The sequence below is a fragment of the Brassica oleracea genome, unplaced genomic scaffold, assembly GCF_000695525.1.
Source record: "Brassica oleracea var. oleracea cultivar TO1000 unplaced genomic scaffold, BOL UnpScaffold01176, whole genome shotgun sequence".
In the NCBI taxonomy this organism is placed as follows: domain Eukaryota; kingdom Viridiplantae; phylum Streptophyta; class Magnoliopsida; order Brassicales; family Brassicaceae; genus Brassica; species Brassica oleracea.
Genome location: NW_013617732.1, coordinates 6,925 through 18,882, shown reverse-complemented (window position 1 = coordinate 18,882; position 11,958 = coordinate 6,925). Strand labels below are relative to the sequence as shown.

The window sequence follows — 11,958 nt, the reverse complement described above, 5'->3', positions numbered from 1 at the left end:
TGGAAGCCGGAATCTTTGTGAGCTGAGGTCGTTTGGTTGCTGCCGGTTTTGAAGCTTTGTGTTGCTCTCTTGTTGTTGTTGTTTGTGTTGGAGATAGCTATTTGTAGCTAGACTCTCTGTTCTGTTCAGGCTGTTGAACAGGGAGGACGTGGTTGTACTCATACCATTTATATAGTGGATTTTTGAGTGGACTACGGTCCCGTGGTTTTTCCTTCTCACATCGAGGAGGTTTTCCACGTAAAAATTGTGTGTCTCATTTAGTTATCGCAACTTTGATATCTTGCCATCGTCGAAGTATTTTCCTCACAGGTTCGCACAAGGTCAGGGGAACACGACCATTAGTATTTCCGCTGCGCCGTGTGACTTTCCCCAACAGTAAAGATTCAAACCGATGTGGTGAGAGAAGATCAATGGAGTTTGCTCTTTAACTTGTTGATATCCAACGCCATTGGGAACAAAACTATTTGGATTAATATTATATTATTGTATTTAATCTTATATTCAAGGACGCGAGGCTTAAAAGATGAAAACATCAATGCCCTAATAACATTTTACCATCTCATCTTACACCAACTAAATCTTTACACCAATAGTATTTGATTTTATCGGTTTAAACAACTAGTAGGTTGAGTAACACCGAGACTAGTCCCAATAGCATTGAAACAGTATGAAGTAGCAGGAGCTCCTTTCTTGTAAGTAAGCTTAATGTCTTGTAATGTGATTCCTGTACATGGGTTGCTCTGGCTGCATACCAGCTTCATTGCTTGTTGTGTCGCGGAAGTTCCTTGTATGTTCTTATACGTTACTTGGCTTATTTTCACCCCCGAATGCTATTTCACATAAATATTTATTAGAGCTTAGATCACTATTTGATAACTTTATTCGATCAGTCTGATCTAAATAAGATAAATGTGGATATGTATATACCTCGGTAGGGCAACCTTGGTGGGAAGGACAATAGTTTTGGTCGATTATGATTGGGTTTTGGACGTTCTTCATGATCAGGTCTTGGAAGAAGACGTTCTTAACGAACCCGTTACTTGGCCTCGCCCACGACTTTATCCTTACGCCGTTTTGTGTCCCCGTAAATACCGAACTTGATAGTGTCACATTCTCTACTCCATCTTCGTTCAATTCCTTTGCCAAGCTCCCGATACTGCGAGTCACACATAGTCATATAATATAAATTCCTTAATTATGGTTCTATGGAAAAAGAAGACAAAACACAAACATATTATGTGTATTTTTAAAAATTGTTATGTCGCCTAAATAGATGGTCCATTAATATAATATAGTATCATTCTAAAATATTAGTCTCGAAGATATAAGAGCGTAATTAATGGAATGTGGTTCTTAGCAGAATATAAGAAAACGTCTCTTAACTTTTAACTAAAAAAGCTAAGAACCAGTTATTAAATAAAATATTTAAGAGCCGGTTCTTAATTTTTTTAGTTAAAAGTTAAGAAACGGTTTCTTATATTCGTTAAAAACTCCACCCTAAAAACTTTCCATTAATCATACTGTAATGTGAGTTTGTCATGTGTACCTAACACCATGACCTGGGCCACAAGCAAGTTTGGAGATGAGGAAATTGCGGGTACCAGCACCAATAGCAACACAATCATCTCCGGTCTGAACGGTGCTTCCGGTAAATGTGACTCCGGTGGATAACTGAACGTGGAAACCGTCGGTGTTTGGGCTATTTCCGGGAGCCACTAGCTTCACGTAACGGACGGCGACATTGGTGCAACCGTTGAGAGTCATATGAGTGATCTGGCTGTTCATCGATTTGACTCCACTTATGATCACGTCTTTGCCCGAGTTAAACGTTATAGACTGCAATAATGCATCAAAGATTTGTATGAGATTTTAGCAAAAACAAAGAAGATCTGTATGAGTTTTGACTTTTCTGGCAATTTCACTTCATGTAATATATATAAGTCTATATGTGGTCTAGTGTTTGTTCCACATCGATAATTATTATAATTCGTATAACCGTGGACTTATATAATAAGATTATAACTATTTATATTTCGACCAATAATCAGTCCAATTTCTTATCGGAATTTATTATAAGACTTACTAGCAAAACTCAAATTTCTGAAGTTCGCGTGGGTTACATAATGAAAATTTTAAACGTAGAAAATGAGTTGCATTATCAACTTCATATTTTTATTGTAAATAATTAATTGGAATATGGATGCTTGACTATTACTAATGAGTAATGAATAATGCTTAAGGCTATTTTTAATGTAGTTGTCAAGTAAAACAAAATTACATATTCATATTTAACATGCACCAATATTTGTAATGTTTTCGATCGGTTAAATTAATATTTCTACAAATCGACCTATATATGTAATATAAGTACATGCATATATAAAAGAAACTAGGTATAAGAGGAGAGAAGCATACCCTAACACCGGGAGGACAACTCTGACCAGATTTTCGGCAAGCCCAGAATCCGTTAGCTCGAGCATCAAAAGTCCCGCCGATAAGTGAGATTTTGCTAACCTTGTTGAAAAGAATCCAGTAGCCGGAGTTTCCAAATGCCCTGTAATCAGGCGGAGCAACGACGGTTCCAGCCACTTGAAACTTGAGTCTGCTCTTGCATGGCCCTCCAAACGTTATTCCCTTCACCATAAATGTCCCACTTGGAACCATCACAGTGGCTGCAGCTGCCGAGCCACAAGCTGCTTCCCATGCTTTGAGGAATGCTCCCGTTGAATCCTTCACACCGTCCGGTTTGGCCCCGAAGCTAACGACGTTGAATACGTTGGCGGCGCCGGTCGAGACATCGATGAAGGTGAGGAGTGTGAAGAGAAGTGGTAATGTAATATTTGATTTTGTCATTTTATTTTATGTGAGTTTGACTTTGTGTTTGTATTAGTCTTGATGCATGGGTGTGTATATATAGTGCATCAACTGGTTCGTTATTGGAATCTATGGTGCAACTAAGTATACATGTGCTATCTATATGATAAGAGATTTTGAAATTATTTGTGAGTGATAAAAGAGTTTACATTTCCAATCATTTGGTGCACACATGGTTGCTATATGCACTGCACATACAGGAATGTCTACGCAGCTTGCGTAGTCACGTTACTCACGTACGTATATGCACGACACGGCCAAAAGCCATACCGTTAATTAATATGAATTGAAAATGTAGTGAAAATAGAATACATATAAATGTCTACATCACGACAATCACCGTATTTTTTATGACACATGACATGTGGTTCACTAGCTATTGACCAATAGAAGACATGTGAATAACTAGCTCACACATTATTGAAACTAACCCAATCATATTCGTTAATCATTCAGATCGAATGACAGAAAGTCATTAGCACATGCAATTTATTTATGAGTTAACTATGTAGATGATAATAGTAAGATTGAAATTAAGTAAATGAAAATGATGTCAACTATAACTATGCTGTGAAATTATTGATTATTTATAAACTATTTTATGAAATCTAACCCACTATTCTGTTAAATGTATTTTTCAGCTGATAAGCTTTATGTTGTAACCAACGATTCTTACCAAATTCAACGTTCATTCTATAGCCCGTTTGAGACATTGTTATCAACTTTTTAGTTAAACAATGGTATATTTAACTTTCAATAGTAAGATAATTGTTAGCACATAGATATCTGAGAACCATAGAATGTGGCTCTGTGACCTATCGAATAAATGCTTAGAAGATTCGGATAATATATGTTTGGAATAGAAAGACCATAAAATAAAACTAAAGGAGCAACAAGTTAACAAATCAGTCACATGACTCTCATGTGATGCGAGTAGAAGAGAAGAAGCGCACTAGTTGACGGAGAAAGAGCCGCCGGAACTCTCGGATTATTAACATATAGCATAATAGCTTTTGGTAAATATGCGAGACAAAAGACAAGGAAATTTATGGTGTTTCTCAGGAGATCAGGATTTGCACTGCTCTCTTCGCTTCTATCTCTTTCAATTTCGTTCCTAGTGCAGAAAACGCTAGAACTGATTCTCTAGCAAAGACTTTCCTTAGGACTTTCTGTCTTATTTGTAATGAGCCTGTTTTGGGCTAAGACTCTACTCTTTAATTAAATTTCCGACCGTTGACAAAAAAAAGCATAATAGCTTTTGGTAAATATGCTATATTTTTGGTAAATATCATATATGAAGCCATAATTAGCAACAACAAGAAATATATCATCGAATTAAGTTTAATGTAAAAAAAACACAAACAAATCTTAACGAACGTCCCACTGTAATTACAATTACATAAAACTTTTATGAAAAAGACTTGGTTGTCATTTTGTTGATCATTATATCATCAAATCTACATCCAAAGATGAATCAAGGAAAAAAAATTGTTTACAAACAGATTTGCTAATATGCCAATCACAAATTCTTCATTCAGTGTTAAGACTTTGTTAGCATTATCTTCCACAAAACATCATTTTGCATAAAATTCGACATCTCCTGCAACATCACATAAACTCGGTAAAACGATTTTGACATCTATGACATATGGGTAAAAAGGCAAAGGATTCAAATAGTTGACATCTATGACATCGGTTCAGACAGTCGCTTTGGAGCCAAACCGGTTTTTGTCGTATCGGAATTGAAACTCTTAAGGCCCATTAAAAAGAACATATAGGCCCATTAACAAGGGATTTTGGTTAAGACAGCACTTTGGAACTAAACCGATACTCTTAAGGCTCACTAACAAGAACATGATTAACCCACAAACTCCATAGGGTCTCTTAAGGAATAATTTACTAATTAAATGTAATTAAAAACCTTGTTTAAGAAACACTTTGATTCATACCCTCCAATGGTAGTTTCTTGTTTAGGAGTTCTTAAAAAAATGTTGTTTTTTGTTGCTTAAAAAAACAAGACCAAACATTTGACAGGAGCCAACCAAAGTTATGCATCCAATTTGCAGAAAAACACATATTCTATACTGAAGAAGAAAAACACAAGAACACACTTTACCATTTCAAGCTAATTAGATCAAAAGACATGGTTGGCTCCTGTCAAATGAATCTTGGTGAGGCGGAAGTAGGAAAACGCTGGAACTCGAACTGCTGCTACTCAGGGCTCTGTAAGAACTGTTGAACATCAAGCTCCATCCGCAAAACTGACATGACAACAAAAGGCTTTATACACATAAGCAGTAGCAAAACGAGATATATAGCTCAAAACAAGTTTCAGAGTTCATGATCAGTATACGAAGTAACACTCCTGATTCATGAATATAATTCATACCCATACAATAAAGTCTACTGCTTTGATAACACCAACCATAGTTTTACAGTGCCAGGTTCATGGGTATCTTCCTAACCTTAAATCTAAGTAGCAACAAATCCAAAACAGCGAAATTGACCTAACTATCCAAGGATCTAAGCTAAGCTGAGCAAAAACCAACTTCATGAATCATACCCACACAATAAAGTTTACTCCTTGATAACATACAACCATGGTTTTACAGTACAAAGTTCATGGGCATCTCCATAACCTCTACATGATTCGAATACAATCCTAGCAAAAAAAAAAAAACAACATGAGAAATCTACCTGTCAAGACGATGGCCTTGAAATCACTCTTCTGATTCGCATCTTGAAACTTCTCCTTCAACCCAGAAATAACTGAAGAATCCCACACAAAAAATCAGCTAAAAAAAAGAAAAAGCAAATCAACGTCGTGAATGATCAAAAAGTATTGAGCTTTTTAATATACTTGGGCTGGCCAGAGAGTTAACAGGAGGATTCGAAATGGTGATCACAACAACACCATCGTTTCCGACTTCCATCGTCACTCCAATCTTCTTCGCCATCGCTTAATAGAGATTTTCTTGTTTGATCCAGAAAGTTCGATGACAGATCAGAGAAGGGAAGAGAAAGAGACTGCTTCGATTGCTCTGTTCAATAGGGTACAGTCTCTATGTTTCGATTGATCTGTTCAAGAGGAAGATCGGAGAAGTGAAAAGAGACTGCTTTCGAGAAAGAGACGTCCGTTTGACAGACAAATGTCTCAAGAGACGTGTCTTAAACCTCCTAATTAAGCGACGTTCTTTCAGTTAATGCTTAATTTTCTTTTTTTTAAATCCTAAAAACACTAAATACTCACTCTAAGAAACCGCGATAATCCTGCTCTTAAGAACACATGCCTATCAACAAGTCTCGTGTCCACCAGAAGAGAAGAAAGGTCTAGCAGAATCTTCAATTTTCATTGGACTTTGGAATCATATACTACGTACACTGTACAAACTGACGATTGAAAGTGAAGGTGAAAACAACGTAACATAGACTACCAAGTGAAAACCAATTCGTAAACGGCTCATCTCCCGCCCCACTCCATGTGGCTTTAACTGGATAAGGCCATCACGTCTTAGCACCTTTGGGATAGAGATTTTTAGAAGTTCCACGTGAATTTTGTAATCATGCAAAACTTTCCTAGTAGTCAACATTGGCTAATGTGTTTGTGCATGTGGAAACTGTTGGGTGTTTACAGTCATCTTTATGAAAATTTAGGTTAAATGCTTAGTCAATCATTGAAAATGAAATTATGATTTGAAAAAATAATTCGCACGTAGAGTGTTCAAAACATGGCACATATCAAGTTTTCAACAGGTTTTATAATAAATAGTGTCTTGTTGACAAAAAAAATAAAATAGCAAGTCTTAACGAACAAAAACCAAAAGTATATATAAAATAGAGTATTTAGGTCTCATATACCTACAATAAACCATAATTAAGAAAACACCTTTTCATGGTAGTTGACACTGTTAACAATATGATAATCCAATTATACCCTTCCACTCACATTCTCTTTTCTCTCTCTCCTATATCTGTAAAATTTTCTATAATGCTTTTCCTTCTTTTTCTAATTTCTTCAACCGTAAACAAGATTTAAATGATGTTGCTTTGTGTATTCTCTCCTCCGGTGTTATCATTGTCTCCTGCACTTCAAAAAACAGCATATGAAAACAAAATCATCCCATATGTAACGAGGCTCGGAGCTAATTTATGTTTCACCACGGTGACTCTATTTAGCATATGTTACGTCCAACATGGCGACTGAAAGAAATTCCATGGCATGTGATAGAGAGATATCTTGATTTAGAGTACTTGTAGCTAATATGTAACAAATTAGCTTTGCTGTTAACTGATAAATATATGGTTAGTTGCTACAAACTTGGTTTGTGTGCTGATACATGTTTTCTTATATGTTACCAAACTGTGGAGAACGCTAATTGATAAAAGATTGGTTAAATTTTACAAAGTATTAGTTGATATATGTTTAGTTAGATGTTACAAAGCATGTTGTCGTTTTAAAAAAAATGACTGGTAAAATATAAAAATAGTTTTTGTTAACTAACACATGATATGTTAAGTACTACGAAATAAGTTAGCGGGATAAACTAATAATTTACTGCTAACATTATATTTACATGTTAGATAACATATCAGATTGATATGAATAATTACTACTATGTGTGCTATTGATTCGTTTACGTTTTACATATAAGTATAACCTCTAACAAAACATGTATCAGTTGATATATTATCTGGAAGCATACTTTTGGATTGGCAAATTATCAACTAACAATTCATATAATACTTTACGATAAAGTTTAACACTTAACATTTTTGGTTAACGTACTAGTCATTTACGTCCGAGTTACGAATCATATTGTGCTTCTGTTTCCTTAGAACTAGCATCCTTGGAACTAGCAGCAGATTGCTAATTCTCTAAGGTCCTCTAATCAGTTGATATCCATAAGTCCTCCCTTAATTTTCAATATTGGAAGCATAATGGAGAGATACATGGTGCACCCAGCGTTGACAGACTTTTTTGCGACTGTGGCGACGATGAATTGATAAGAAAGAACTTGGTGTATGATTGGCATCGAAACGAATTGGAAGATTCAGAATAAAACTGATGAATTAGATTTGAGAAGAAGCTATCAGAGTTTATGAAAGAATAGAGAAGAGATTGTAAGATGAAGAAGATAAACAATGAAGAAGAAGATGAAAGCTTCTCTTTCTTCTTATGTGTCTAATTAGAAAGGGTAAAATAGTCAGTTTATGTCAATTTTGCTATAGAGAATTTGAGTTTACGGCTATTAGGGTAGTTTCTTAATTTTGTCTTAAGCTTGGTATATTGAGCAAATTAACTCTATAAAATATAATGAATTCCCCATGCATGTGTTTCGTTTGAAACCTGAGAAAAATCATCCTTATTACAACAACAACAAAGTTAATTATCAAAAAAAAAAAAAAAAAAAAAAAACAACAACTAATAGTAAAAAGACTTGTAAAAAAAACAGTGAATTTGCAATAGACATTTACTTTCTAACATCTCAATTCAAATCATTCAACAAACCATAGAAACAAACTCATCAATGCTCTTATCAGAGCTACCTCCTTCAGAAACAGCTTCTCGAGCCAACACTTTCCATTTCTCAGCATTCTTTCTAATCTCTTTCCCTTTCTCTCCTTCCATAACTTCTCCCACACACCTTACTATCTCCTCTTTTCTCACAAACCCATCAGCTTCTGCCTTAACCCTAACCCCAACCTTCCACACATCCTCCACGAACTTAGCATTTGTAGGCTGATCTGTCCAATGAGGCATACCAATCATTGGAACTCCAAGACTCAACCCTTCTAACGTCGAGTTCCATCCACAATGTGTCAAGAAACTACCAACAGATTCATGCGCAAGAACTTCAAGCTGAGGACTCCAGCTCACAATAAGTCCTTTCTCACCGATTTCCTCTACATAGTGTTTTGGAATCTTGTCTGTTGCTGTTTCTCTCACAACCCACAAGAAGAAACATCCGCTTTGTTTCAGACCAGTTGCTAGTTCCATCATTTGGTCTTCGTTTAGAATCACTAAGCTTCCGAATGATACATAGACAACTGAACTAGGCTGCTTAGAGTTTAGCCACTCGATGCATTCAGTGGATTTCGCAGTGAAGAGGCTGAATCCGTAGTTCTTATCTTCAGACAGTCGTTTGTCTAAGTACATCGATGGAAGCGTTGGTCCTATGTTCAAGACCGGCCACATGCTTTTGACCCATTTCAATAACTAAAAAAAATAAAAATAAATTAATGATAAAATCACATAAATGAATAGGATTTAAAAAAACAAAGCTAGAGCAATTTCTTTTATTAAATCTAAGAACATTTGAGAGACTAAACTAGAGTTTCTTAACAATAAATTTAAATACTTAAAATAATAATTAATATGAGAACATGTGTGATAAGAGTTTCTCCAACATTCAAACATGTGTTTGAGTTTGTCAAAAAGGAAGTCTATATCTCATTTCTTATATTTTTTTCTCCTTTTTTATATATATTTTATTTTAGTGAGAAATTTATCAAAAAAAACTCAATCAATGATATGCTCTAACAATTTTTTTGGATAACAGTTGATAAAATAATTTTGAAAATATATGTTTTGATTTGGATATTTTTCCTCATCAGACGTAAACATGTTCCTATGTGGATAAATATTCGTTACCTTTTCTTCCAATTTATCGAAAGTGTTGCACAACACTATGTCGACACGCTCAATGTTAGAGAGCTGATCAACCACAATCCTTAGTATATTGGGGTAAGAGGAAGACTCGCATAGGAACGACGGCAAATCATTCGCATTCAGCATTGGAAACGAAGGGAAAGATGCTAACGTCGAGTGACCATACTTTGTAGACGGTACAGAGAAAGTGCCCTTGAAAACATGGTAGTAAATAACTGAGACAAGCCAAGGTTGCGTGAAGAACGCGGCACCTCTCAAACCATGATCATGAGCTACATCAAGAAGCCACGGCATGGTGGAGTCGTACACAAGAGCCTTAGGAGTGTTTCCGGACAGCTTCATGTCTTTTATCAACTCCGGTAAGCGTTTCTTGATGCTGGTTTCTACTCTGTCCATGTAATCATCTAGGTCTTGTAATGGATCCTCCCCTTCTTGGAAGCCATTGGAGATGGGGAAGACAGTGATTGAATCGTTATCTATTTTGTAAGGCGAAGTGGGTTTGTCGGAGACGAGGATGAGAGTAGGCTTAAGACCTTTGGAGGCTAAGCGTTTGGAGAATTGGGACAATGGAGTTATGTGGCCTTGTCCAGGGAAAGGCAAGACGATAACATGAGATCCTTCTCTCATTTTTTTTTCTTTTCTCTTTTTATTATTATGTTCTTGCTTACTCAGTTTAACATGTGGGTGTGTTTATATAGCCATAATATTGGATTAAGAAGACTTTGATATGACTACGTCTTTGGTGGGGCGATTTCTTGGACTAGAATACAAAAAAAAGTAAAGGTTCCGTGGCGACCAAGATGTGTGGAACAGAGGCCGAGGTCAGTGATAATGCAACCCACCAATCTATATTGACATAATTATTTATTGTAATTTGCATGTGACATAAGTACCCAGTGTACGACATATATATTATTCGCAACATGTATACGTATGTATACTTTTAACACCAACAAAAAAACATATACTTTATTAGGTTATTTTTGTCTTCTTCGCCATGGGGAGACACATACACTGCACCTCTGCTGTATATTACTACTGTTGATGTCATTGCTGATGCAACCCGGATCCAAAGTGTAAATCATTGATAGATAGTCGTGTCTCATGCTATCTAATTATCTAAAGCTAGATGATTATATTAACTTTACTAATTAATTAATTGTATTAGAAGCTTATTAACTTTACTAATTAATTAATTGTATTAGAAGCTTAACTGATACTCCATTCGTTCCCAAATGATAGACTTTTTTGAAAAAAAATAATTGACTTTTGTGAATTATGACTTTTTTGAAAAAAAATTTGTTTCAAAAAGACATATTTTTTGTGTTTTCTATGAAAAAAAATGTAAATTTCAAAAAAATTAATTGACTTTATTGAATTATTATTGGTTAAAAGTTATTGAAAATTGAAAATAACATAAAACGATACATTTATTATGGTAGTTTAATATGTTTTTATAATATGTGTGAAAATACTAAAATAATCTATATACATGGTGGAACAGAGAGAGTATTTGCTTGTGTGGTTTTCTGTTCATATGTCTTAAATGTGAATAGTAATATTGAGTAATAAGATCTACAATATTTCAAGACTAGTTAACTTCAAAATATAATCGAAAGGAAATACGTTTTTTAAAGTAACTAGCTAATTGATATTAGTTAAAAGAGTATACATCAACATATATTTACAAATAAATTGTTTTAAAGAAATGGTGTTTATAAACGATAAATTTGAAGCTGAAAGAGACAGGAGTCGTCTTAGCCGACTTTTCTTTCTTGAACCTCAAGATTCTGCCGTCATTTTCGTGAATTCTGAGTGGTCGACCGTTATTTATTCATATATAAAAAAGCAATTAGTTATACATATATGACTAGTCTTCGTTTCAACTTATATCAGGGGCGAATCTAGACTATTTAAGTTATGGGTGCACCGTTGATAGTAAAACATAAAAATACATTTGTCAACGATCGAACTTGAGAAAGTGAGGGTGCAAATACTTCTATTTACCATATGAGCTAACAAAACTTTGACATTTTTTTTTGCTAAATTGTAAATGTCATTTAATCATAATGAAATTTTGGATACAACTGAAGTGCAATCAGATTCTGCTTTACAGCCATTTTGAATTTATGAAACCGCAAAAAATATAAAAAAAACCTCAAAGACACTAAGGAATTAACTCCAAGCTTGCCAACAATGGTGCACAATGAAGTTAATAAACATTACACGACAAGAGACATCAAAATTAAACTTCCATACCAAGCGCTTCATGACAGTTAAGATTAACCAAACCGTCAAGAGAATAGCTAGAAGCAGGTTCAGTCAAGCACTCACCGAAGTGGCTCAAGCAGGCATCGATGGAGGCGGCTAACTCCCGCTCCGGAGCTCCACAGGAGGAGGAAGAAGCTAACAAA

The 11,958-nt window shown here is 35.1% G+C and overlaps 2 protein-coding genes and 1 long non-coding RNA gene across 3 annotated transcripts; all 3 read right to left on the bottom strand.

The window, feature by feature from the left end:
* Positions 1 to 602: 602 nt before the first annotated feature.
* On the bottom strand, positions 603 to 2,866 carry LOC106321020 (polygalacturonase-like). Its single transcript, XM_013759344.1, has 4 exons — positions 2,416 to 2,866; positions 1,547 to 1,836; positions 928 to 1,156; positions 603 to 830 (listed from the first exon to the last, which is right to left on the bottom strand). The coding sequence occupies exons 1-4, from the start codon at positions 2,851 to 2,853 to the stop codon at positions 603 to 605; spliced, it is 1,185 nt and encodes a 394-aa protein (XP_013614798.1). The 5' UTR covers positions 2,854 to 2,866.
* A 1,855-nt stretch (positions 2,867 to 4,721) lies between these two features.
* LOC106321019 lies at positions 4,722 to 6,067 on the bottom strand. Its single transcript, XR_001265989.1, has 3 exons — positions 5,735 to 6,067; positions 5,572 to 5,643; positions 4,722 to 5,135 (listed from the first exon to the last, which is right to left on the bottom strand). It is a non-coding gene; the product is annotated as an uncharacterized LOC106321019 (long non-coding RNA).
* Positions 6,068 to 8,177: 2,110 nt separating this feature from the next.
* Positions 8,178 to 10,201, bottom strand: LOC106321018 (UDP-glycosyltransferase 74E2). The gene is made up of 2 exons (XM_013759343.1): positions 9,527 to 10,201; positions 8,178 to 9,091 (listed from the first exon to the last, which is right to left on the bottom strand). The coding sequence occupies exons 1-2, from the start codon at positions 10,169 to 10,171 to the stop codon at positions 8,375 to 8,377; spliced, it is 1,362 nt and encodes a 453-aa protein (XP_013614797.1). The 5' UTR covers positions 10,172 to 10,201; the 3' UTR covers positions 8,178 to 8,374.
* Between the last annotated feature and the right edge of the window lie 1,757 nt (positions 10,202 to 11,958).